Source organism: Peromyscus leucopus, chromosome 1 (genome assembly GCF_004664715.2).
Source record: "Peromyscus leucopus breed LL Stock chromosome 1, UCI_PerLeu_2.1, whole genome shotgun sequence".
Classification (NCBI taxonomy): domain Eukaryota; kingdom Metazoa; phylum Chordata; class Mammalia; order Rodentia; family Cricetidae; genus Peromyscus; species Peromyscus leucopus.
Window position 1 is genome coordinate 106,410,051 of NC_051063.1, and position 24,772 is coordinate 106,434,822.

The 24,772-nt window shown below is 44.2% G+C and overlaps 1 protein-coding gene across 1 annotated transcript; it reads left to right on the forward strand.

Annotated features, from left to right (window-relative positions):
• Positions 1-64: 64 nt before the first annotated feature.
• Positions 65-1,552, forward strand: Gvqw3 (GVQW motif containing 3). The gene is given in 6 exon segments (XM_028877485.2): positions 65-620; positions 623-675; positions 677-896; positions 899-942; positions 944-1,069; positions 1,072-1,552. Coding segments are annotated over 6 exon segments (624 nt in total). The 5' UTR covers positions 65-550; the 3' UTR covers positions 1,183-1,552.
• The last annotated feature ends 23,220 nt before the right edge of the window (positions 1,553-24,772 follow it).

Below are 24,772 nucleotides of genomic sequence, written 5' to 3' on the forward strand. Positions count from 1 at the left end.
CTGCCCCCGTGCGCAGGCGCACAACCCAACCCGAGGGAGGGAGGAATTGCGCATGCGGCCTAGCCTCCCGGAACTCGAGGACGGGACCCGGGGTTTCTTCAGTAGGTTTGTGGTGTGCGGGTGTCTACAGGTCTGGAGCGAGTTCGAACGTGACGCCACGACCGTGTCATCCCTGCTTGTTTAAGTTGCCACTGTTTATGTGTCCATTGCATGAGTCGCCGTAGGCTCTTAGGGCCACAGAATCGGGACGACCTTGGTGACTGCTTTGCAAACTCCACGCACGGGTTGGACGCAAACTTGGATTGTAGAGGATTTAATTTTTTCCCAGCTTTGCCTCCCAGTTCCTCTATGACCCGGTTAGTTCGAGATTGCCAGCCCCATACCTCGACTAGACGCTAAGGGCGAAAACTCAGAAAAGCACTGACTTCCCTGGTGACTTCCAGGGAGGGCAGGAATAGCAAAATGATAGGCCAGCAGCACCCTAGAGATTGATTCCTCAGGCTTCTCACAGTCGTGGCCTGATAATGTCCCTGTATGGCTTAGTGCCAAAATGAGGGATCGCTATTTAGAACAAAAGATTAGTATCAAGTTTTGCGTGAAATTGAACAAGTCTGCAAGTAAGACCACCATCTTTTGAAAGCCTACGGTGATGAAGTGGTGTCCAGGGCTCGAGTTTTTGTTTGACTGGCACAAAAAGTTTAAAGTAGGGCAAGGAGATGTCCGAGATGATGCACGAAGTGGTCGTCCAGTCCCCCACAGGACGGATGAAAATATCCAGAAGTTCAAGGACTTGGTTTATTCAAACAGGCAGCTAACGGCCAGAACGATGGCTGAAGAATTAAATTTAGATAAAGAAACCGCTAGACTCATTCTGAAAGAAAACCTGACCATGAGAAAAAGTCTGCCAAGATTATAACGAGTATTTTGAAGAATGAGCCTAAACTTAAAGAAATTTGTATTCCCATATGACCATTCAGAGGAAATTATGAAACCTAGCTTATATGTGAGGGAAAAGATAACAAATTCTGAAACGTGCAGTCATTTGCAGCAGAAAGCTGGTGGGGAAATGTCTCTCTGCCTCTGTCTAATCCCAGAATCCACCCCCTTGGCAGCCAGCTTCTCCAGGGGCCAATCTCAGCAAGCATTCCCACTAGGGTTGCTGGGAATTGGTTCACATCCTGATGAAATGAACCTGAGGTAGCTAGAACCTGTCCTCATCGGCTTTTCATCTGGTTTCTGTCTTATGCTCTTCCTCGCACTTGGCAGGGTCCACCGGCAATACGGAACTATGGGGTTCTCTTCCTTGCTGTTCCCCACCATCTTAGAGGGCTTGTGACTGTTGACTTCATTTCTTTAGCTTAACCTCGGGCTTAGGGCTGTCCTGCACATCATGCTGTCCAGGGGATCATGCCAGTGAGAAGCAGGGGTAGGAGTCCATTTCTGTGCCCAGGGAGACATACTCTTCTGAGGGGACCCCCAGAGTCCTGCAGTTTCAGCCTGCTTCACAGTCAGGGCCCGAGAGGTATAATACAGAAGGCAGTGGCATGCTGATTTATCGAGTGGTGTGATCTAGTCCAAATGACTCAGGGTTGGCCTCCAACACTTACCTCACAGAGCTCCCCTCCCCTGACTGGAGAGCTAGGATTGTTTCATTCTTGGTGCTTTGGACCACCATTCTTTGGGGTGTTCCTTCTGCTAGAAGAGAAGGGTTTGGACCGAGAACATTTAAGCCATGAGACCAAGGTGAAGACCATAATGTCACATGAAGAAGTCAAGTAATTCCTCAGGTCCTACATTAAGGGGGTCTGGGATACGGTGCCGATTTACACCCTCCCACATTTATTTAGTAACTGAGGCCTAAACAGCTGAAGTCAGGTGTGTTTTGAGCATCAGCGGTGTGAAGCCCTGAAGTGAGATTGCCGAGGGTTGATGGGGTTTATGGGGGAGGTGTTTTTGTAACTACATCCGTGAAGAGGGAGACAAAGGGCCATGAGATGAGAGAAGGATACCCCGGAGGTGGTACAGCATGAGGCTTGGAAAAATGATGACACTTTTAGGGCTAAAATATTAAAGTCAGGGTGGTGGTGGTAATGGTGCTGCAGGTGAGTAATTTGAAACGTTAGGCTTCCTCTCTTCTGCGCTTAATTTTATGCTAGTAGTTTATAAATTGCTGCCTACCCCAGTGTCTGCAGGTAGGTTTATAATAACTCACTTGTTAGCATAGCTGATTGGACCCCCCCAAAGCAGGCTCTGTAAATTTAAACAGCCTCTTTGTACCTCCCTGCCAGAGTTCACGGAATGAAACTCGTGTCAAGTGGGTGGTAGCAAGTGCTCCATATAGACTGAGAGCATCTCGGAATGCCAACCAGGGAGCAGAGGACAGGGAGACAACAGCATCTCACAGCACCGGCCAGTGTCTGCCTTACCCAAGGGTTCTGATGTTAGTGACTGTGCTTACTAAGGAGTAAATAATACCGGCTGATAGTCGTGCCCAGCACTGTTCAACGTAGTTGTCTTTACTCTCTCTCCTGAAGTTTCAAGGCTGGGCGTCCCAGCACTTGGGAGAGGCAGAAGCAGTTAGATCTTCAGTTCTGAAGTTCCTTGAAAGCTAGATCTTGTCTCACAAAGACATTATCTAACAAAACTCTTAAACGGGGACTGGAGAGATGGCTCAGCAGATAAGAGCTCTGGCTGTTTTTCCAGAGGACCTGGGTTCAATTCCAGCACCCACTTGGCAGCTCACTCACCACTGTAGCTTCAATGATAAAGAATCCAACATCCTCACACAGACACATGCAGGCAAAACACCAATTCAATCTGAATGAAATAAAAATGAATTATATATATATAAATTAAAAACTCTTAAAACAAGTAGCAGCTTACAGACTTCCACGTGCTTAGTAGTTCCACGACGTCCCACATCTAGATCATTAAGTCTCCTATGAGATGAATTTCTGGTTCCTCTGTGCTTGCCACCAAGGACAATGAGTGCATCTTAGAATGAAGTTCCTACTATTACAATATTTTTGATAAACTTATTCATCTTTGCTCTGGTCTTCCCTGTAATCATTGCAGAGTAGTGTGTCTGTGGGCACAGACCAGGATTCCACAACCACCACTTTTGGGTCTTATCTCCATCTTATTTTATTTTACTTTATTTGTTTTTTTGAGACAGGCTCTCTGTGTAGCCCTGGAACTCACAGAGATCCACCTACCTTAGCCTCCTAAGTGCTAGGATTAAAGGTGTGCGCCACCACTCCTTGCTCTCACACAAGATCTAAACATAGATCCTGAGAGAAGTTATTTCTGGGTTTATTTCATCCTGTAAATAGGGTTAGAATGAACCTTGCAGTGATCCTGGACTGAGACCCGTATTGAAATACAAGGTGCCAGAAGTAAAATGGTTCCAGTTAGGGTTTAGACACAGAATACTCAGGAGCAGGTAATTAGGAATGTGAACTCAGATTGTTCTAAGTGGTTTCCAAAAAAGGGGACTTAATTTATTACCTGAAGTCAAGTCCCATATAGTAGTCAGATTGAACTGCCATTTCAGCCCATTTTTCCTTTGCCCATTTCCCAGAAATACTCGGCAGTGGCAGGATGTCTCAGATTGGGGGAAGTAAAATTACTGCCATAACTTTAGTCCAGAGCACTTTCTTATGGCTGTGCAGCATCACTGAACCCGACGGTAGAGCGCGGGCTCCTAAGTGACAGGAGAGTTCCTTCCTAGCCGTGCTCTTTAAGTGCCTACCATTGCTGACCCAAGTTTTGTCCTGGCCTGCACCGTACTGCCCAGGCAGCTTGGGGTCCTGGTCCTGTAGACTCAGATCCAGCCATGACCCCACACCTCAGTGTTTCCTCCTTGTCCCTTTATTCTCACTTTATTCTCTTCTAGTTTGCTATCGATTCTCTGATTCCCTGTTGTTTCTTTCCTGATTCTGGGCCACACCTCTAGGTGTGGCTGCTTTGGGCCTTTGGTGTGAAGATCCTTGAATTTTTGGTATGCTTTTCCACTCACATTACTCTCCTTTCTGATCTCTGGACCCTTCTTCCTCCTCCTGACTTCAGCTGTGGTCCAAGTGGAGCAGGCAGTTTCTGCTTCAGCCTTGGCTCCAAATTGTCTTCCTCCACTCCAGGAGTGGGATGGGGGGGGGGGGACGGACGATATAGGGGTTAGTGGCCAAGCCCTCCCACCCTTAGCAATCACAATACAACTGGTGTTACCAGTTTCTCAAGGATTGGTTACCTTGGGTCCCTAGAGTCCTGAAGCCTTTTCAGAGTGGTAATTAGTCCCATTCTCCCAGCAATGGTATTTTTCCCTGGCAGGAGGTCAAGCCTGGCTTTGTGACTGTCATGAGCGCTGCAAGGTCTGCATACTTTGACTTGTGCTCAGGCTCACTAGTGTGAGTCTCCAGGTGATTTTACTCCCCTGCTCTTACCTTCACTCCTGTTCTGAGTCTGTCCATTCTGTGCTACTGCATTCTGTGTCACTGCCTACAGTTCAAGAGGAACAGGTACCTTCTAGGAAGGCACCATCCCACCACTGATTTTTGTCTACTTTTCTAAATCTCTCATCACTCCATCTTGCTTCCTGTCCCACCCAAAGTAATGAAATAAGTCATCATATATATAAATTTTAAATTTTGGTTTGTTTCTGTGTGTAAGAGCCCTGACTGTCCTGGAACTTTCTTTGTAGACCAGGCTGGCCCCGAACTACTAGAGATCCATCTGCCTCTGCTTCCCAACCCCTGGGATTAAAGGCATGTACCACCACTGGCCAGTTTATTAATTTTTTTTTTAGTAACATTTTAAAACAATTTTTTACAACATTTTTGATCAAATGTTTACCAAATCTTTGACTTGAAAAAAACCATGAGGATGGTGTAGCCAGAGGCTTTTCTGCATCCCACCTGGTCCACAGTCACTTATAAAATAATCACCTCAGAGGCTTATATTAATTATAAACGCTTGGCTTATTGTTCAGGTTTATTACTAACTAGCTCTTACAACTTAAATTAACCCATCTCTATTAATCAGTATTTTGCCACATGGCTGTGGTGTTACTGGTCTGCTGGCATCTTGCTCCTTGGGTGGCTGGATGGTGTCTGTGCCTAACTCCGCCCTTCTTCTCCTGCATCTCTGCTTGGATTTCCTGCCTGGCTATATTCTGCCCTGCCATAGGCCAAAGCAGCTTTATTCATCAATCAATAAAAGCAACTCATATTCACAGCGTACAGAAGGACATCCCACACCATTTCCCCTTTTCTGTCTAGTCAAAAAAGAAGATTTTAACTTTAAGATTGTAAAATTACATATAACAAAACAGGTATCAAACAAGAATTACAGTTATGGTATTTAGTCATTTGTATTTGGCAAAAATTAAAGAAAATACTCTATTTTGTGAATCTAAAGTTTTATATCTAATTTATCTTTTATCATAACTAATCTGGTCTTCAACTCCATCAAAGACCCCAGAAGGATATAATATTACATGAGTAAACTGGAAGTACTTTGTAAGCAACTTCCAAAATTCTAGAAATGACAGAGACATCAGGCTGCTGGACAGTCATCCAAACTTCTTCTGTAATATTGGGGCATCTATCTTCAGCCTATAGAACTGGAGTGTCTGGCAGATTTTTCAGTGCAGCAGGAAATATGAAGGACTGTCTCACCTATTTTGGCAAAATTCATCAGTCACTTTCTTCTGTGTCCTGCAGAATGTCTGCCAGACTCTTTCATGAAGCAGGAACCTGAAGGACTGTCCCACCTTGTTTTGGCAAGTTCAGCAGTCATGTTCCTTTGGGTCCTGCATGTCCAGTTTATACAGGATATTGTTAAGCAGTCCAGGTAAGAACAGTTTCTTGCCCACATGGCTAGCTTTTGCCATAAAGAAAACAAATTCTGGGCTGGAGAGATGGCTCAGAGGTTAAGAGCACTGACTGCTCTTCCAGAGGTCCTGAGTTCAATTCCCAGCAACCACATGGTGGCTCACAACCATCTATAATAAGATCTGGTGCCCTCTTCTGACCTGCAGTCATACATGCTGTATACTAAATAAATAAATCTTTAAGAAAAAAAAAGAAAAGAAAACAAACTCCATAGGGAGTTTCTTCAATGCCCATCATCTTCTCTGAAGTAGATTGGTACTGCCATGAGCAGACATGTCTCATTGTCATAAAAGTCCAAGTTATTAAAACACTTTAAATGCCATATTCTGTAGGTCTTTGAAGTGTTTGAAGATTACCTGTCTACCTGCAATATATCTCTGTATACCTAGAAAATCTAACTAACATGGCTATAAGTTTGAATATTATAGATGACTATTAATCTGTATTTTTAATTATACATTACATTTTTTTTTTTTTTTTTTGGTTTTTCAAGACAGGGTTTCTCTGTGTAGCTTTGCGCCTTTCCTGGGACTCACTTGGTAGCCCAGGTTGGCCTCGAACTCACAGAGATCCGCCTGGCTCTGCCTCCCGAGTGCTGGGATTAAAGGCATGCGCCACCACCGCCCGGCTATACATTACATTTTTAATGAGTTGCATAAACATAATATCTTAAACAAGATTAGATATACATATAGTATAACAAAATTGACCTTAAATTTATATCAACAAACCAAAATCCCTATCAATGTAAAATATTTTGAAGAATAATAGTTTTTTGGATTAAAGTGGATTCAATAATCTACCTCTTTTTTATTACCATACTAATCTACCCTTTTCCCCATTATTTATATATCATATCCCCCTTTCTTCTTTAGAAAGAGATTGACTATGACCATTAACCATTTATAATCAACCCCCTTTAAATGAAAACAAACATTCATAAATAATATTTTGGGAATTTGGGTGTAGTTTTCTATACTACTTCCTGCTGATTGAGGGCACTGGTAATCTTATGGGGATCCTGAGAAAATTTATAATTATGGTCAAGTCCTGATTGGAGTATTTTGTGTGGTTGGTCCATCTCAGCCAGTAGCCTTGAAGCTGTTGTGGATATTGGATCATCTGGGCCACTCTTCTCATCAGAGACCTTTCAGGGGTCTTGCTCAATCAAACCATATTAACCTGGAAACTATCCACAGGTTCTCATCTTCTGTGGAAACAAAAGCAGAAACTTCTCTCCAAAGCAACATATCCTTAGACCCAAATTTTGATACCTTTAAAATATATATGATGATTTAAATTAGTAGCATCCAAAATCAAATGTCTCTCTGCAGTTAGCTCATTAACAGTCCAAAAATTCAAAGAAAACACAATAGTATACATAATCCAGACTCTGTATTTTCCGTCTTTACATGGCTTGTTTCTTTAATATTATTTTAATGTCTCTTTAAAGACTTTATTTTTTAAAACTATTATTTCTTTCTATAACTGCCTATATTCTTTTTCCTCTCTCTTCCAAGCCTACGTACATTTTTTAAACACACGGTGACCCGTTTAGAATTTTCTTTTTGTCTGAATCTATCTTTATTGTGTATCTGTAATCTTTTTCTGATCAATGCTTTAAACTGCTAAGTGGGCATGGCTAGGACCAAAGTGGCGGATTGGGCGCTGGCTCCACCCCGTTAAGCTTTCCGACATATGGGAGGTACCCAGGAGAATCACATTTACCCCCCAAGGGGTCCATGCTGTCACCTGGTGGTGTACAGCCGGCCCACAAACCTTTTTTGTCCGTATGAATAAAAGCTATATCCACCATGCAGTGCACTGGGTGGCTTGGAGACACCTCTGTGTACCATGGCGGGAATCCACCATACTGTACCCAAGCCCAAATGCTGTGGCATCTGTGTACCACAGCTCTCATGAGCATGAGAGACACAACTAGGAAGCTGCTTTTGGCTCCATTTATGTCTTATAGAACCCTCTCCCCCCCCCCCCCACTTTTTAAAGCTTTCTTGGGTCTTAAGTAGAAATTCCTGCCCCACGTGGGTTGGGGGCCAAATGTAGTGGGAGGCTTTTCTGCGTCTCACCTGGTTCGCAGCCGCTTATAAAATAGTCACTCAGAGGCTTATATTAATTACAAATGCTTGACCTATTGTTCAGGCTTATTACTAAGTAGCTCTTACAACTTAAATTAACCCACTTCTGTTAATCTGTATTTTGCCATATGGCTGTGGCATTACCATTCTGCTGGCACCTTGCTCCTTGGGCAGCTGGATGGTGTCTGTGTCTGACTGGGTCCTTCTCCCTGTATCTCTGCTTGGATTTCCTGCCTGGCTATATTCTGCCCTGCCATAGGCCAAAGCAGCTTTATTCATCAACCAATAAAAGCAACGTGTATTCGCAGCATACAGAAGGACATCCCACATCAGGGTGGTTCTGTAGCCCCCTGAATTCTGTTCCTGCTGTGAGTCAGTGAAATGGTAGCATCAAGATGAACGTAGTAGTGCACACCTGCAATCCCAGCACTGGGGGGCCTGAAGCAGGAAAAGTGTGGGTTCAAATCCAGTCCGGGCAGCATAGCACAGACCCTGTCTCAAAAAGAAAAAAAAAAGAAAATTCATTTAAGAAGAAAGGTTGTGGACCCACGTCCTGTTTTCTGGAGTGTTCCTTTCGGATCCATTTCTTGTTCTTAGTCCTTACTTGCTGCGGAGAAGCCTGAAAGAATCTGGACGGGAAATGATTCGAAGACGCTCAGTAAAGGAGTAGAGAGCTATTGGGGAGTTGCCGCCGCCCTGCACACACTGCTCAGTGTGCCTGCGCTGCCCACATCCCGCTGGCTGCCAGCATGTGGCTCCAGGCTTTGGGGGCCATGGCTCACCAGGTCGCAGGTTGCTCAGTTAGCAAGCCTCTCTCAGCCGTGCACTGTGTGGCTGCTCACTCTGTCGCCTCCAGACCTCAGCGTGGTCAGCCCTCCTCGATTTTCTAGGCTTTTGCATCTTATTCCAGGCGGCCGTGCACTGGTGTTCTGTGCTCTCCGCCTTATTGGATCCTAGTAGTTATGGTGCAAGTTGTATCACACTTCATCCCATGATACTGTCTGCAAACATCTGACGGGGACTTGGGCCCAGTACAGCAGACCGTGCGGGAAACATACTACACTTCGTGAGCCATCCAGTCTCCTAGTGCAAAGCAGACGTAGCTCGTATGGAAACAGAGGAGTGTGGCTGTGTTCCAGGGAAACTCTATAAATGAATCTTGGAATTGGAATTTCATAGTTTTCATAAAATATTTTAATTTTTCTCCCCCAGTCATTTTAAATGAAAAAAAATAAAAATAAAATAAAAATGAAAATTTTAAATAGGGACCAGAGAAAAACAAGTGGTAAGCCACATTGGCCTGTGGGCCATAGTTTGCCCGACCCAGTCTAGTGTACATAAAGTATGAATATAAAAATGCCAGGTGATTAATTATTTTTAATAATTTTGCTCATGCCAAGTCAGTCTGGCATCGTCTTACAACTTACTCTCTAGAAAATGTGGCATATGGGAAAGAATATGAGAGGAGGAAAGTGAGCCCAGGCTGGACCACATTCTGACTCACAAAATGAATTGTATTCTGGTTTTCACTAAAAATGGTATTAAACAAACTCCCATCTACGTCACCCCCGTGTTCTATCTCAAACCCTATTGGCAGTGCTGAAAATGATGTCAAATGGCAGTGAGCAGCAAGAAAGTGCATTTAGCCATTCCAAAAATGCCTTGGCCGTGAGCAGCACTGAGTCCATTTATGTCATCACTTACTAAGGGATGTGCTCTGGAGGTGACAGATTTCACCAGACCGGTTTTTGTTTGTTTGTTTTTTGTTTTTTGCATGCTTATTAAAAAAAAAAAAAACTATGTATAGATACTTGTGACTAGTGCTGGGGTGTGTCCTTTCAGGTGAGTCTGATTTTATTTATCCTAAATGGATCATTACTATGTTGCCTTCATTGAAACTGCTTTTCCGGTGCTATGGTAGAGTTTCAAGATTGAGCAGACCTTTACAAGAGTGCTTGACCAGTGTTTCCCAGGAACCAGAAGTGACCAAACCCTGCGGCAGCCATCTGAAAGAAGAGTCTGTGTTAATTCACTCAACAGATGTGTACTGAGTGGTACGTGTGCCAGGAACTGTCCTGCGAGCTGGAATACAGCAAGGGACAAAAGCAATCCAAGCCTTGGATTTGGCCGTCCGAAAACTGTGTCACTCTCCACTGCTGAAAACCGCTGTCACGTGGGCTCACACTAACTCACTGTTAACTGCATACCTGGAAATAGGGGTGACCTTTGCCATCCCCCTGTGCCAGAAGTCACTGTGCCTCTCCAACGTCATTAATAACCTAAGGACTGTATGTTCCACTTAAATTTTATTATCCTTCACACAGATCCATATTGGTAGAAAAAAACACGCTGGCAATGTTGGAAGTGTAAATTGGCAACAGCTTTCTGAAAGGCAATTTGGCAGTTTCTGTGGGGAGGTTTGGAAATGTTTGTATCCCCCATCCTCTAAGTCCACTTCTGGGAATCTGTCCTAAGGAAACAGTCTAAAATATGGGCAAAATTTATGCTTAATAATCTGAAAGTCTAACAGTAGAAATTGGTTAAATAAATTGTAGTCTGACTATAATAGGCTAGTATGCAGCCGTGCTAATGAAGAGTATTTAACAGCATAGTGGAAATGCTTGTGATGTTTTAAAAGAAACAAGGAATCATTTGCATACATCAAAAAAAATTAAATGACTGGAAAGGATTTGTTAACCTTTGAGTTAGTTGTTGAAGTTTGATTTTTTTTTTGGTTTAAATACTTTTAATAGATATTTCTTTAAAGTGAGTACAACAATTAAAAAATAGCCTCAAAAGTTGGCAGCGGAGAGACTGGGGCTCCAACACTGATCTGATCCAGGAATATTAACTGGCTTGGTCGCATGGAGGCTTCGTGGTGTTGTGTTGGCAGCCAGAGTGGGACAGAAAGAAAAAGGATCCCCACCCCCACCCCGAAGGAGTGTGACCAGAACCCTACAAAATGCCAAGGTGGTTATGAAGACACAAGGGGCACACTTCTAGATGTGGCCCTAGGTAGGAAAAAGGGACTTTCTGCAGAGTCCTTGAGCCTCCCATAGAATTTCTTTAGTGCTGATAATAGCTTTCAATGTGCTAATAAGTCTATCTCCACCCACAGTAGGGCACACAAGCATCATGGCTGTGGGCTGTAATATCTATTCTACAATGAGAAAACAACATGCAAATCATGAGACATTTAACATTGTAACTTAAAGAACTCTTGAGGTTCAGAAATGTTACTTTATTGCTGTCTGGAATACATAATGTGTATTCCAGATATACATACAATAATACAAATGTGTCCTGTACATAATTGTGTTCTGGTATTTTTAAAGATGTAATTATAGTTATTTGAAGGTGAGTGTGTCAATATGAATATGGGTGCCAGCGTCAGGGGAGGGTGCAGAAGAGGGCATCAGATCCACTGAAGCTGGAGTTACAGGTGGTTGTGAACTGCCTGCAAAGGGTGATGGAAACTGAACTCAGGCTCTCTACAAGAACAGCAGGCACTCTTAACCAGGGAGCCATCTCTTCAGCCTCTATACTGTAGGATTTTAAGTGACAAACTATGTAGCCTATGTCTACAACAGATGAAATTAAATCATGCGCTTTAGTAAAATATAAAAAACGTTACTACCTTAGTAAAATTTGCAGCCTTCAAAGGAGCAAAGTAAAAAGCTATGACTTAAGAGTAGAGGTTATAGAGGCCTTGAACTGCACGAGTTCCTCAGGACCTAAGTGTTTATCACTCTGTGTATAGACAGAATACGATTGGGGCTCAGGCTTTGAGTCTGTCTCTTCAGCTGGCGGTGGTACTGGGCAGTTCATCTACACCCAGTGCCTCCGCTACTCATCTGTAAGAGGGAAAGAATACCATGTATCTTATGGCATTGTTCATTTCTCCAATTCAACAAATACTCAGTGCTTATATGTGCCTGACACTGTTCTAGGCAGAGCATATGTTAACACACAGACCAAAAAAAAAAAATCTGTGTGGGCATACATCTAAGCGAGGGAAATGAGTCAAGATATAGCATCTCTGTGGTGATTAGACATGGCTCTTATGCTGAATAACAGGAGGTACAGGGCAGAAGACCTGGAGTGATGTGCTCCATTGTCTTCTGGCAACTCCTCAATACTCTACACAATGTGGGGAAGCGGCAAAAAGTGGGACCCATTTACTACCGCATTCTGTCTCTGCCTAGTTAATACCTAAGCCAGATTTGCTTAAGACAAATTCTTACACATCCTGTGATTCTTACATCGTACTTCCAGAGTGACAGATTAATAAAGGGTGACCTTTTCTGGAGCTGGTTATTAGGCATTCTTGCATGGGACTAGATGGCAGGTGTTAGGTCCACAAATAGTGTTGTTTACCCTTTAAGCACAACATATACGATCATTTTAATGGTTATTGCTCTTCAAGAAAACTTGTACTCTAGGTCCACACCAGACACTGGAGAAGCAAGCAGTGTCCACAGTGTTAGAAGACTTGGCTACTGTGTTATTTACGGGAGACAAGGGTGTTGGCAGAAAGCTGGGAAAGAGGCTTTAAAAACGTGGTTTGTTGATATTTTTGCTTGTGGAAAATTTAGAAAGTTGAGAGATGCTTATAAAAGCAGCCAGAAGTTTACCGCTGGCACTGGAAGCCTTAACCAGCCCCATCCCTTCCTCAGATTCCTCACCCCCAAAATATCTAGCAAAGAGCCATTTACTGAATTTCCTCGGGCCTGGCCTGTGCTGGACAGAAGCTGTAGTCCTTGTCCTTAACCACTACCTGGCTCTGTGGGGTGGAGGGAAAGGACCAAATGTGGAATGTACCCCCTGGGCTCTTGCCTTAGAAGACTAATCTTTCCCAGAACACAGTTAGAAGAATAATGCACATGGAGTTAACTTTCATTGTGGCAAAAGTTAGCCACTGGACAACAAAGTATCCTTGAATCAACTTCTTACAAACAGGACAAAATGGACAGACAGGACACGAAACAAAGGACTACCGATTCTTGCCAAGACAAGTGTGGTTGTGGCTTTGTCAAAAGGCATCTTCTGAGGTCACAATATGGCACCATCCCTGAAGTGGCCTTTCCAATCCGGAAAAGATACAGTGCCCTTTTCTTCGAAGGCAGCTGAACAGGCAGTGGGCCGATGGCTTCTGATGTGCAGTGGAACAGCAGCTGAAACATTTATTCTTGAAGAGTAAGCTCACACCTCTCAATGGTAGATTGGCATTCAATAGAAGGATGTGGAGAAGAATGGGATGCCGAGATGAAGCCACACACACACAGCCAAGAAGAATGGACAGCTGAATTAAAAAAACATCAACAATTTCCAGAATTTAAAATCCTGAATCATGACATGACACTAGTGGAATTAAGGTGTTCCTGGTACGTGGACTGCTCTCACTCAATGTGAAGTCGAACTGATGACCTTGTGTACATCCTACTTCACAAATGAGTCTGTCAGATATGCTAAGCCTATAGAATGAAGATGATGCCCCAACCCTATGGAGAAACCTCGGGTGACTGCCCAGGCAGCTGGCTGTTTCTGTCAACTCACATTTTTTTTTGGAAGCTGCTTGCGTGCACTTCCTGTTTTTATTTTTTATTAGGTAATATTATTTCCTTCTTGGGTCTCTGAGGGAGTTGAAGATTAGTTAGTTAGAGTTGAAGATTAGATAGTTATAGTTTTCCTTGTTAAGAATTTTAGAAAAGAAACTCATTAAAGAGTAAGTGTATAAATTTGAAAGACGTTATAAAATAGTTCTGTTAGTAATATGTTAGGATAGAAAGTGAATCAGGTACATTTTGGACTTACCAAAATAGGCTAAATAATGGAATTATTTTCTCTGAATTTGTCAAATGCAAATGGACTAGACACTGTTTAGGTATTTATTGCTTATATATACGGTATATAGTTATTGTACTTTTGTATATAGTTTTTCTTATATTAGTTATAACTTTTTTCCTTTTTTCTTTTTATTAAAATAGAAAAAGGGAAATATGGTGATATTTTATTTGTACTGAAATGTGATTTTATTTGTATGTTAATAAATAAAGTTGCCTGGGGGTCAGAGCTAATAGCAAGCCATAACAGAAGCCTGGTGGTGGTGGCCCACACCTTTAATCCCGATCACATGACAGGCAGATCTCTGTGTGTTCAAGGATACAGCCAGCATGGAGACACACGCTTTTTTTTTTTTTTTTTTTTTTTTTTTTTTTTGGTTTTCCGAGACAGGGTTTCTCTTGTGTAGCTTTGCGCCTCTCCTGGAACTCACTTGGTAGACCAGGCTGGCCTCGAACTCACAGAGATCCACCTGCCTCTGCCTCCCGAGTGCTGGGATTAAAGGCGTGCGCCACCACCGCCCGGCTTGAGACACACGCTTTTAATCTCAATACCAACCATAGAAGACCTGGAGGTCTGTATAGACAGGTAGTGACGAGGAGGTCATGTGGTGGTTGGGTTTACAACCAATGAGAAGGCAGAACAGAAAGTCAATTAAAAAGACAGATACACAGGAAGTAGGTCTCTTGCTGAGGGGAAGGACAGCAGCGGCAGGAAGAGTAAGAAAGCAGTTTTAAGTCTCAGCTCTCAGCTATTGTTCTGACCTCTTGGGCTTTTAACTCTGCATTTGGCTCTGTGTTTCTTATTTAATAAGACTGTTCATCTACACCCAGCTTTTATAAAGAAAACAAAAAGTTGGAATTGTCACATTTAAAGTAATTGTACAATTGAGCAAATGGATGTGAAGGAGCAAAGTACACAGTGGGATGATTACTGTTAAACTCATGCCGTCACTAGTTCCTCTACAAGGGCCCTCAAGCGCTGTCCACAGGAGCTGCTTTGAAATCTTATCTCCTGGAAGAAACTGGACATAACCCTCACTTTAAGGACTAGTAAGTGGGGCTTACTAGGTAAAGGGGCCTGTTGCCAAGCCTGATGACCTGAGTTCAATTCCTGGGACCTGCATGATGGAAGTAAAGTTGGTACTCCCACAACTTGTCTTCTGACCTCTACATGTGACCCATGGCACAAACATGTCCCTGCACACACACACACACACACACACACACACACACACCCACACACCACATGCACATGTGTGTACACAGAGTAAATAAAAATGTAATAAATAAAAGAACCTAATAAGTAACCAATCAGAATTAAAGCCCAAATTAGGTGAGGAATAGGTACAGTGAGGTCGGACAGCTTCTTGAGTCACACATCTGCTTGGTTGCAGAGCTGGGACAATAACAAAGGACCCTGGACTCATCCAAGCCAGTCAGGCGTTTTTTCCCCCCATGGTTTCCTTGGTAATAATTTCTTTGACCAACATGTTTGTTCATAAGGTATCTTGCTTTTGACAAATGTCTAATAAGAGTGATTTATAGGCAGTTTTTAAGGAGTATGGTCAAAACACAGAACATGGTACAGAGGTTTCCCACATTCCCCTGAGGGGCCCAGGCCCCCAGTCCTCTCACAGATGTGTACCTATGAGGACATGCTGGCATTCTGTCATTCGCCTTTTCCAGACATTCTTCCCAAGTTATATGTTGTGGTTTTTGTGTTTTTTAAGAATTTCTCATGGCCCTGTTTAATGCCCATGAGAAATTTAAAACCTGGGCACATAAATCTTGATAAAGTACCTTGCTATCTCCTTGGTGCTGGCTCAAATTTCTGTGTTTGTGTTTATGACACATTGTATGAAGTCATGGATTCTGTCACATAATTTGGACTTGTATCCCCTAAACTCCAACACTGCATTTCTGCAGGTTCTAAAAATTCTTAACACTTCACTTATAAGCCCCACTATATCATGCTGCAGCGTTTCCACAGTAACAGGTTTCAAACAGAAAAACAGGAAGCCCGAGGAGGAAGGATGGTTTCAAGTAGAGAGAAAGGGAAGGACAGGGAAAGGAGAGCGGAAATCATTAGATGTGGTGTGAGGCGCACAGTGAGGCGAGTGAATACTCTCTAGTTAGAAGTCTCCTGAGTAGAGTGACCTGCCTGCTTACCACAACATGCAGAGGTCAGTGTTGGGTGACTTCCTCCATCACTACCTTATTTTTTGAGACAGGGTCTCTCACTGAACCTGAAGGTGGCTGATTAGCTCCTGGAGATTGGCACTTGCCTTGACTGTCCTTGAACTCACTATGTGGATCAGGCTGGTCTCGAACTCAGAGATCTGCCTGCCTCTTCCCCTCTGAATGCTGGGCTTAAAGGTGTGTGCCACCATAACCTGGCTTACACACTGTCTTTGAAATTACATTTGTTGTGTGTACATCCCACAGTGTTCATGTGAAGGGCAGAGGACAACTTGTAGAAGTTGGTTCTCTTCCTTCACCATGTGATTCCTGGAGACCCAACTCATGTCATCAGATTTGACAACAAGCACCTCTACCCACAGAGCCAACCATCTAGCTCACCCTATTATGCTATTTCTTTATTTTTATTAAATATAAATATATAGTATATATATATATGTTTTTAAAATTATAAGTTTTTGCATAATGAACACTAAGATTACTTTTTAAAGAAAGAAAAAAAAATACACAATTTTATGGCCGGAAAGTGATCTGCCCCCAAGGAGCTGATGACTTAATGGGAGGCGTGAGATACATACACACATAAGTTTCTTACAAGGCAGTAAGGACGATAGTGGAAATTTTACCGAGTGTGGGTGGAAGGATCAACTCTGCCTGGGAGAGCTGTCCTTTGGTAAAAAGAGGTGACAGTTGCACAAGGTCATAAAAATGAATAGAGTTCTCTAGGGCTTTGTAAATTGTTAAGCACTGTATAAATGTAAGTTAGTCCTTGGCCATTATTATTGCTGTCAAGGCTTACCTCATAGAAAGCTTTCTTTCTTGTCTCTTTCCCATGCTCTCCAAAGCCCAGGCTCCCTAGGCCAGGAAGCAGCCGCAGTTAAGCAGTCACACATCAGTGCTGCAGCCAGTGAACTGAGATGCATCCAGAAGATGCAGATTCAGGACCAGAGACATGAAATCATCTGGGAGCCGAGCCAGGAAGGTTTGAGTGGGAAGCAGTTGCCTCCCCCCACCCCCATTGCCACTCTGTGGAAAGGCCAGCTTCTCTGGGGCCTCCGCCCTGACTGATGTGAATGTCTCTACCTGGGGAATGGTGAGAACTAAGAGCAAGTACCACACATCAGTCTGATTTACCATGACAGGAAATGATGGGTTAGATGTCTTATTGACTCCAGACAGGGCAGAGTAGAGAGCAGGGTGTGAGCCAGGGGACAGGATGGGTGGCAACAGATGATCTATTCTAGAATAATGTTTTCTGATTTAATTCTCCTGGTCCCCTCCCTGGGGTTCCCATCACTTTGTCACACTTCCCTGACTTCAGGGTGGGGATTAGAGTCCTTCTAATACCTCTTACTTCAATTCCTCTATGGAAAAATAGTCAAAGCTTGCTCAGGGCCAGCACAGGACTTGTATTGGTCCCTTAATCACAATGTGCCCTCCTGTGGCTGCTCTTATTTGTTTACTCATCTAACAAACATACTGGACACTAACAATATGTTCCAGATGCAAAATAATGGAGGAAAAGACAGCTAAGACTTCAGACTCCCATAGACTGAGCATTTTATTTTATTTACTTTCTTTTTCCCAAGACAGGATTTCTTTATGTAGCCCTGGCTATCCTGGAACTCACTCTGTAGACCAGGCTGGCCTCTAACTCAAGAGATGTGTCTGCTTCTGTCTCCCCAGTACTGAGATTAAAGATGTGTGTAGGTGGACTTTTCTATCCTGCCAGCTGCTCCCCAAATAACCACACAGAAACTTCTTATTAATTATAAATGCTCAGCCGATAGCTCAGAATTATTATTAACTAGCTCTTACAACTTAAATCAACCCATTTATATTAATCCATGTGCTGCCCCAAGGCTCATGGCTTTTACCTCTCCTGCAGGTCCTGCTTCCTTTCCATCTGGCTGGCGACTCCTCTGCCTCTACCCTTCTTCTTCCCAGCATTCTCTCTGCCCAGAAAATTCTGCTAGCTATCAGCCATCAGATTTTTATTAACAATGAGAGCAACACACTTTCACAGAGTACAGAAGGATCATTCCACAGCAGGTGTGCACCAACATGCCCAGCTTTATTATTTATTTATTTATTTATTTATTTATTTATTTATTTATTTATTTATTTAAAAATAGAGTCTCATGTTGCCTGGGATGGCCTCAAATTTGCTGATAGCTGAGATTGATCTTTATTTTTTTCCCATTAAAAAATTTATGTGTATATTTGCCTACATGTACATATGTGCACCATGTGCTTGCCTGGTTCTGTGGAAGCCAGAAGAAGGCATCTGATCCCCTGGAACTAGAGTTACAGATGGTCGTGAGCTGTCATGTGGGTTCATGGAGCCAACCCAGCTCCTCTGCAAGAGCAGCACTTGCTCTTAACTGCTGAGCCCTCTCTCCAGCCCCCGAACTACTGATCTCTTGATACTCCTGCCTCTGCCTCCCAAGTTCTGGGATTACTGACATGCACCACTAAGCCTAGCTGGATCAATTATTTTTGTCATGGGAAACATAGAATTAAATTAAAAATAAGAAAATATCGGCTTGAGACAGGAGATGGTGGCCCACACCTTTAATCCCAGCACTTGAGAGGCAGAGGCAGGCGGATCTCTGTGAGTTCAAGAACAGCCTGGTCTACAGAGTGAGTTCCAGGACAGCCAGGGCTACACAGAGAAACCCTGTCTCAAAAAACAAAAAAAAAACAAACAAAACAGAAAAAGGAAAAGGAAAGGAAAGAAAGAGAAAAAGAAAAGAAAGAGCAGAGCAGCTACAGAGACCCACAGTCAAACATTAGGTGGAGCCAAGGGAGCCCCGCAGAAGAGGGGAGGGATTGTAGGAGCCAGAGAGTAGCGGACACCATGAGAACTCAGAATCGACTAAGCCGGGCGTATAGGGGCTCACAGAATCTGAAGTGACATGCTGGAAACGTGTATGTATCTGAGCTAGGTCCTCGGCATTTATGTTGTGGTGATTAGCTTGGTGGTCTTATGGAACTCCCAACAGTGGGAGTCGGGGTGTCTCTGATTCTTTTGCCTGCGCTTGGGACTCTTTTCCTCCTACTGGGTTGCCACATCCAGCCCTGTTATGAAGGTTTGTGCTCACTCTTACTGTATCTTGTTAGGCCACATTTGGTAGATATCCATGGGAGGCCTGCTCTTTTTTCTTTTTCTTTTGAGCGAAAACTGAGAAGGAGTTTATCTAGGGGGGAGGGGAGGTGGAGGGAAAGACTGGGAGGAGTGGAGGGAGGGGAACCTTCATCTGGGATGTAATATATGAGAGAAAAATGCAAGTTAAAAAAAAAAAAAGAAAATACCAGCTCCTAAGTACCAATAAGGAGACAATAGTCTACCTTCTTTATTTCTGTGCTAGGGTTCAAACCCAGGACCTTAGGGCATGCTAGACAAATACTCCTGGTATTTGAGCCCCTAGTCCCACCTCTTAAAGGTGTACCACGTCTAAACACTACCACACTAAGGGCTAAGCTTCTAGCACAAGAACCTTTGGGGACCCAAAACATCCAGCCATAGCAGAAGGAAACTGTGCTGTCATGCTTGGGTACCTTTCTTTCTTTGAAATAAAACATTCTCATATATCAGGCTTAGCTGAAGCATCGCCTCTTCAGGAAAGTCTACCCTGGTTTCCCAGGTGAAATGGCCACTGTCTCTTTTCCTCCTTGTTGACCCTCCGTAGACTTGTGTCAATGGGCCTCTGATTTGCCATTGTTTTTACTGATTGATTCTGAGACAGAGTCTTGGTGTTTCACTTAGGCTGGTCTCAAACCTGCTTCATGTTGGCCTTGAACTTGAATCTTCCTGTCTCCGTGCTGGGATTACAGGCACTACTACCACGCTCAGCTTGCTTTACTCTACTTACCATGCTGGATCACCATTACTCTCCCATTGGCAGCGGTCTCATCCAAGGGTGGCCTGAGCTTCCCATGTAAATCTCTAGCATCCAGAGCAGAGGCTAGCATAGGGGCTGTGATCAGTACTCATTCGTTTCAGGAACGTAAGATTGCTCTCACAGAATTCCTAGCAGAACTTTACTGTGGGTGCTTTTTAGATTTATTGATTTTATGTGCACGAGTGTTTTGCCTCATGCATATATGTGTACCACACGTGTGCCTGGTACCCACAGAGGTCAGAAGAGAGCACCAGATCTACTGGAACTGGAGTTATGGGTGTTTGTGAGCCGTCATGTGGATGCTGGGAACTGAACTCAGGTTCTTTGCAAGAGCAGCAAGTGTTCTTGACTGTTGAGCCATCTCTCCAGCTCCCTGAGGGAGCTTATTTAGATAGACCTGGCAGATCTGTTGCTCAGTGCTCAGCCTTCTGCTGTGTACTTTCCAGCCTGCTAACTCACATGGGCCTCACAATGACCATGTGCAGGGCCGTGTAATATACTACAATTAAAACTCAGACCAACGAAGGCCAAATATAGAAATATAGATGAGAGCTAAGATATTTTTCTTTTTTGTCTTTATTTATTTTTATTTTATGTGAATGAATAATGAGTGTGTGCCTGAATGTATATGTGCACTACACATGTGTTGTGCCTGCAGAGAATCAGACCCCCTAGAAGTGGAGTTACAGATGGTTATGAGCTGCCATATGGGTGCTGGGAATCAAACCCAGGTCTTCTAGAAGAGTAGCAGTGCTCTTAAATGCTATGCCATCCCGCTAGCCTCCTGAGATTTTTTTTAACAAGTAAGCAATTTTAACAAGTTTTTTAAAAATTTTAATTATGTGTATGCATATCTGTCTCTGTGTGCACACATATGTGCAGGTGCCCAAGGAGGCCAGAAGAGGGCAGTAGATCCCCTGGAACTGGAGCTATGGTGGTTGCGAGATTCCCAGTGTGGGCTCTGGGGATGGAACTCAGGTCCTCTGCAAGAGCAGCAAGTAGCAAATGCTTTTTCTTGGAACTTGCTTTGCAGACCAGGCTGGCCTTGAACTCACAGAGATCTGCCTGCCTTTTTCTCACAAGTGCTGGGATTAAAGGCATGTGCCACCATGCCCAGCAAGTACTCTTAACTGCCGAGCCATCTCCCCAGCCTCTGGAAGCCGAGATGTGAACCCAAATCCTCCTGAAACCATACCCTGATACTTCAACTTCTCTATGATGTGATGTCACTGGTCATATGTCAGTTCATCTTGTGGACCCACCCTCTTTCCTCCTAGATCACCGTTTCCTGGGGGAAGCTCTCTGTTTGATTCCATTCCCTAGTTCCTATGGTAACAGAACAGTGCTTGTCATGTAGTACACAAAGTATGTGTCTGTTTTTGAGACAGGCTGATCTGAAACTAACTTTGTAGACCAGGCTGACCTTAAATTCTTTGAGGTCTGCCTGCTTCTGCTTCTGGAGTGCTGGGATTAAAGTCATTCACCACAATACCAGGAGGCAGGCAGTTTTCTGTGAGTTAGAGGCCAGCCTGGTCTACATAGTGAGTTCCAGGACAGCTAGTGATACATTGTGAGATCTCATCTTTAAAAAAATAACAACACCAGGCAGTGGTGGCACATGCCTTTAAGCACTTGGGAGGCAGAGGCAATTGGATCTCAGTGAGTTCAAGGCCAGCTTTGTCTACAAAGTGAGGTCCAGGATAGCCAGGACTGTTGCACAGAGACACCCTGTCTTGAAAAGGCAAAAAAGAAAAGAAAAAAAATAACAACACACACATACATTTTTTTTTTTAAAGACAGTGTCTGGGTACTGAGATTAAAGGCATGTAGCACCATACCCAGCTCACCCCACATGTCTTACTTATATCTCCAAGGACTAGAAAAGAATGAATAGTTCTTCTGTAGATAAGGCTGGCCTCCAACTCACAGAGATCTGCCTTCCTCTGCCTCCCGAGCTCCGGGATTAAAGGGGTGCGTCACCAAACCTTTAATCCCAGCCTTTGATCACCACTGCCAGTAAGAATGAACACTTCTGACATCAGTTCATAAGACGGTGTTAGGCTGGAGGCAGGAAGTTTTTGAGGGTAGGTACCTTCCCAGTGACCTCCAGGCATCTTCCTCAGGAAGGTTGGAGGGAACTGAGGCGACTCCCAATGCTACAGCACTTTCAGAACTCATACCTTTTGCTTAGCGCTACATCTCAGTAGACAGGCAGGCAGGTCAGGCAGAGGGGAACACGCATGGTTTCCAGTGAGCTGGGAAAATAAGGTTAGGTTTGGATTCAGATAATTATTTGTGTTTTCTGGGTCTGCATGGTCGATAAATGTTCAAGGAACAGTGATTCTGTCCCTCATCTTTCATGGCTTTATGGGACTGCAGGGAACGAAAGCATAACATCCTGCTTTCCCATAAGTTCCCTGGCCGCTACCCTGGCACCGATTAAAGGCATGTCTATGTGATTAATCAAAAACCGATGCGGAAGCACTCTGGCGCTGCTCTTCTGATGCGCTGCCTGCTTTATATACAGTAGTTCCTCAGCTACAGCGGCGGCGGCGGTGGCGGCGGCGGAGCCAGCACATAGGGCTTTTGATGAACTGGCTGTGCTTGCCCCAAATGTATGTTAACTATGCCGTCTGACGTGACTAATGAGGCTCCGGGTTTGATCTGGGCCGAGCGGTCCTGCTGTCTAGAGGAGGCTCAGGTTCTGCAGCCGACCTGGGAAGAGGCTGCACTGTTCGGCTGTACACTCCATCATGTCAGCTGGAGTCTGGGAGGCCTCTAGTGTTGGAGCTGGGAGTTGTCTACCAGGAGGGTGAGAGAAATTCGTGCTAGGTTCTGTGCTAGGCCTGAAGTAACTGGCCTGTGACCCAGTTAAACTAGCTCAGCCTCTTTTTATAGAAATGAAAACCAAGATCCAGTAAAAGTGCGGGACTGGCAGGAGCCTGAGCTTTGGGGAGAGAAGTAAAGGCGTGGACACAGGTAAATATATAGGACGTTAATGACTGGGGCCGAGGGTAAACACACCTTATGAAGGGTTCGACTCTGGCCTGCCGACTTTCCTCAGCAAAATATTGTCAAAGGGTGAGGTAGACAGAGCCCCTGTCACCCCTGTAGTTCCAGAGAAAGGGGTGTGAAGCCCACAGAGCTGGGGTTGAGACAGTCTAATCTTCAGCAAATCTTCATTTTCCCAAGCTCTGGTTTCCTCGACTGCAACAGCCAAATACGGCCCAATTGGCTACTTCCTAGAGCCTTGTGAGACGTGTCGGAGTCAGTGAGTGTGAAGGAGCAAGAGTCTGCGTGTGTGAGTTCCTACTTCCGTTATTGCCCTCTCTCAGGAGCTCGGGCTCAGCTCTGGAGTATGCGTCCACAGATGTCTTTAACTCTTCTTCCTCCTTCTTCTTCTAGAATGCACAGGAATGCAAGGGATGTCAAAGCAACTGGTCATCTATAATCTCAACAGCTTTCCCAGAAGGCTCATGACATATAATGAGGAAGAACACACTCATTGTTTTTTTTTTTTTTTCGAGACAGGGTTTCTCTGTGTAGCTTTGCGCCTTTCCTGGAACTCACTTGGTAGCCCAGGCTGGCCTCGAACTCACAGAGATCCGCCTGCCTCTGCCTCCCGAGTGCTGGGATTAAAGGCGTGCGCCACCACCGCCCGGCTTCATTGTTGTTTAGTGTCGTTCCACACAGTGACTGAGCACATACCATACGCCAGACATTGGCCAAGCTGTGTGGGGGATCAGAGTCAGATAAAACATGTTCCATGGCCACCTTGAGAAGCTCACCATTTAGTGGAGGAACCAGACATGGACATAAATCATTATAATGTATGGCAGAAAAAAACATAATTACCTTAGGAAAAATACAAATCAAGGGTTTTCAGAGAAAGAAGAGGGGGTGATTCATTCCCCAAAAGGAGGCTGGAGAAAGGAGTGTGGACTCTCTGGCACAGAGGCTAAGGGTGGAGCCCCGATGGTAATGTTCACCCAGCACTCATGGAACCCTGGTTTCTACCCAAAGTTCTGCATAGGCTGGTTATGTTGGTGAACACCTGTAGCCCAAGTACTCTTGGATGGAAGCAGGAAAATTGGGAGTTCAAGGCAGGGTAGCATAAGACCCTTTGCATAAATAAATGAATGAATGAATGAATGATGAATGAATGAAGAGACAAACAAACAAACAAGTCAAAGGATGTGGCATTATAGTACAGGCAGAGGTTAGCTGCGTCAGGAACCATGAGAAAGAACATCCCAGGCAGATGGGCAGATTCTGGAAAGTGTTCACAACTAAAAGGAGAGAATAAAAATCAAGATACTCACAACACCAGCTTAACTTCAGTAGTTGGTGCCATTTTAGTGTCTCCTGGCTGAGGTTACCTTGACCTCTATCCTTCAGTCTGAAGCTTACACGGGCCCTTCCTCTAGCAGGGCCAGACTGGTACTCCAGCCAGGAAGAGCCAACAACAAATGACCAGGGAACAGCAATCACCATCAGAACCAAAGCCTCCTAGGTCGAGGAGGCGCCAGGTCACTGCCATACCTCCCGGCCCGGGTAAGAACTTCACACTGGCTGGGGCAGCCACTCCAACATTAGAACATGGCAGCAGACAACCAGGACCTCAGTCTGGCCACATGGTAACTTTGTCTCCTCTCTTTTGCCCAGAAAGAGCTAGCTTCTTCAGAAGTGCTGCTGCCAGGGCGGCCCTGGAAGACCCAGGGCTAGAGCTGCACTTCAGACATGCCACGAAGCACTAGGGACTCCTGTCTTCCCCGTCTTTCCACCCTTCCTCGGGAACTGTTCTAATTGCACAAATAGCACAGTGATAAGAAAAGAAACTC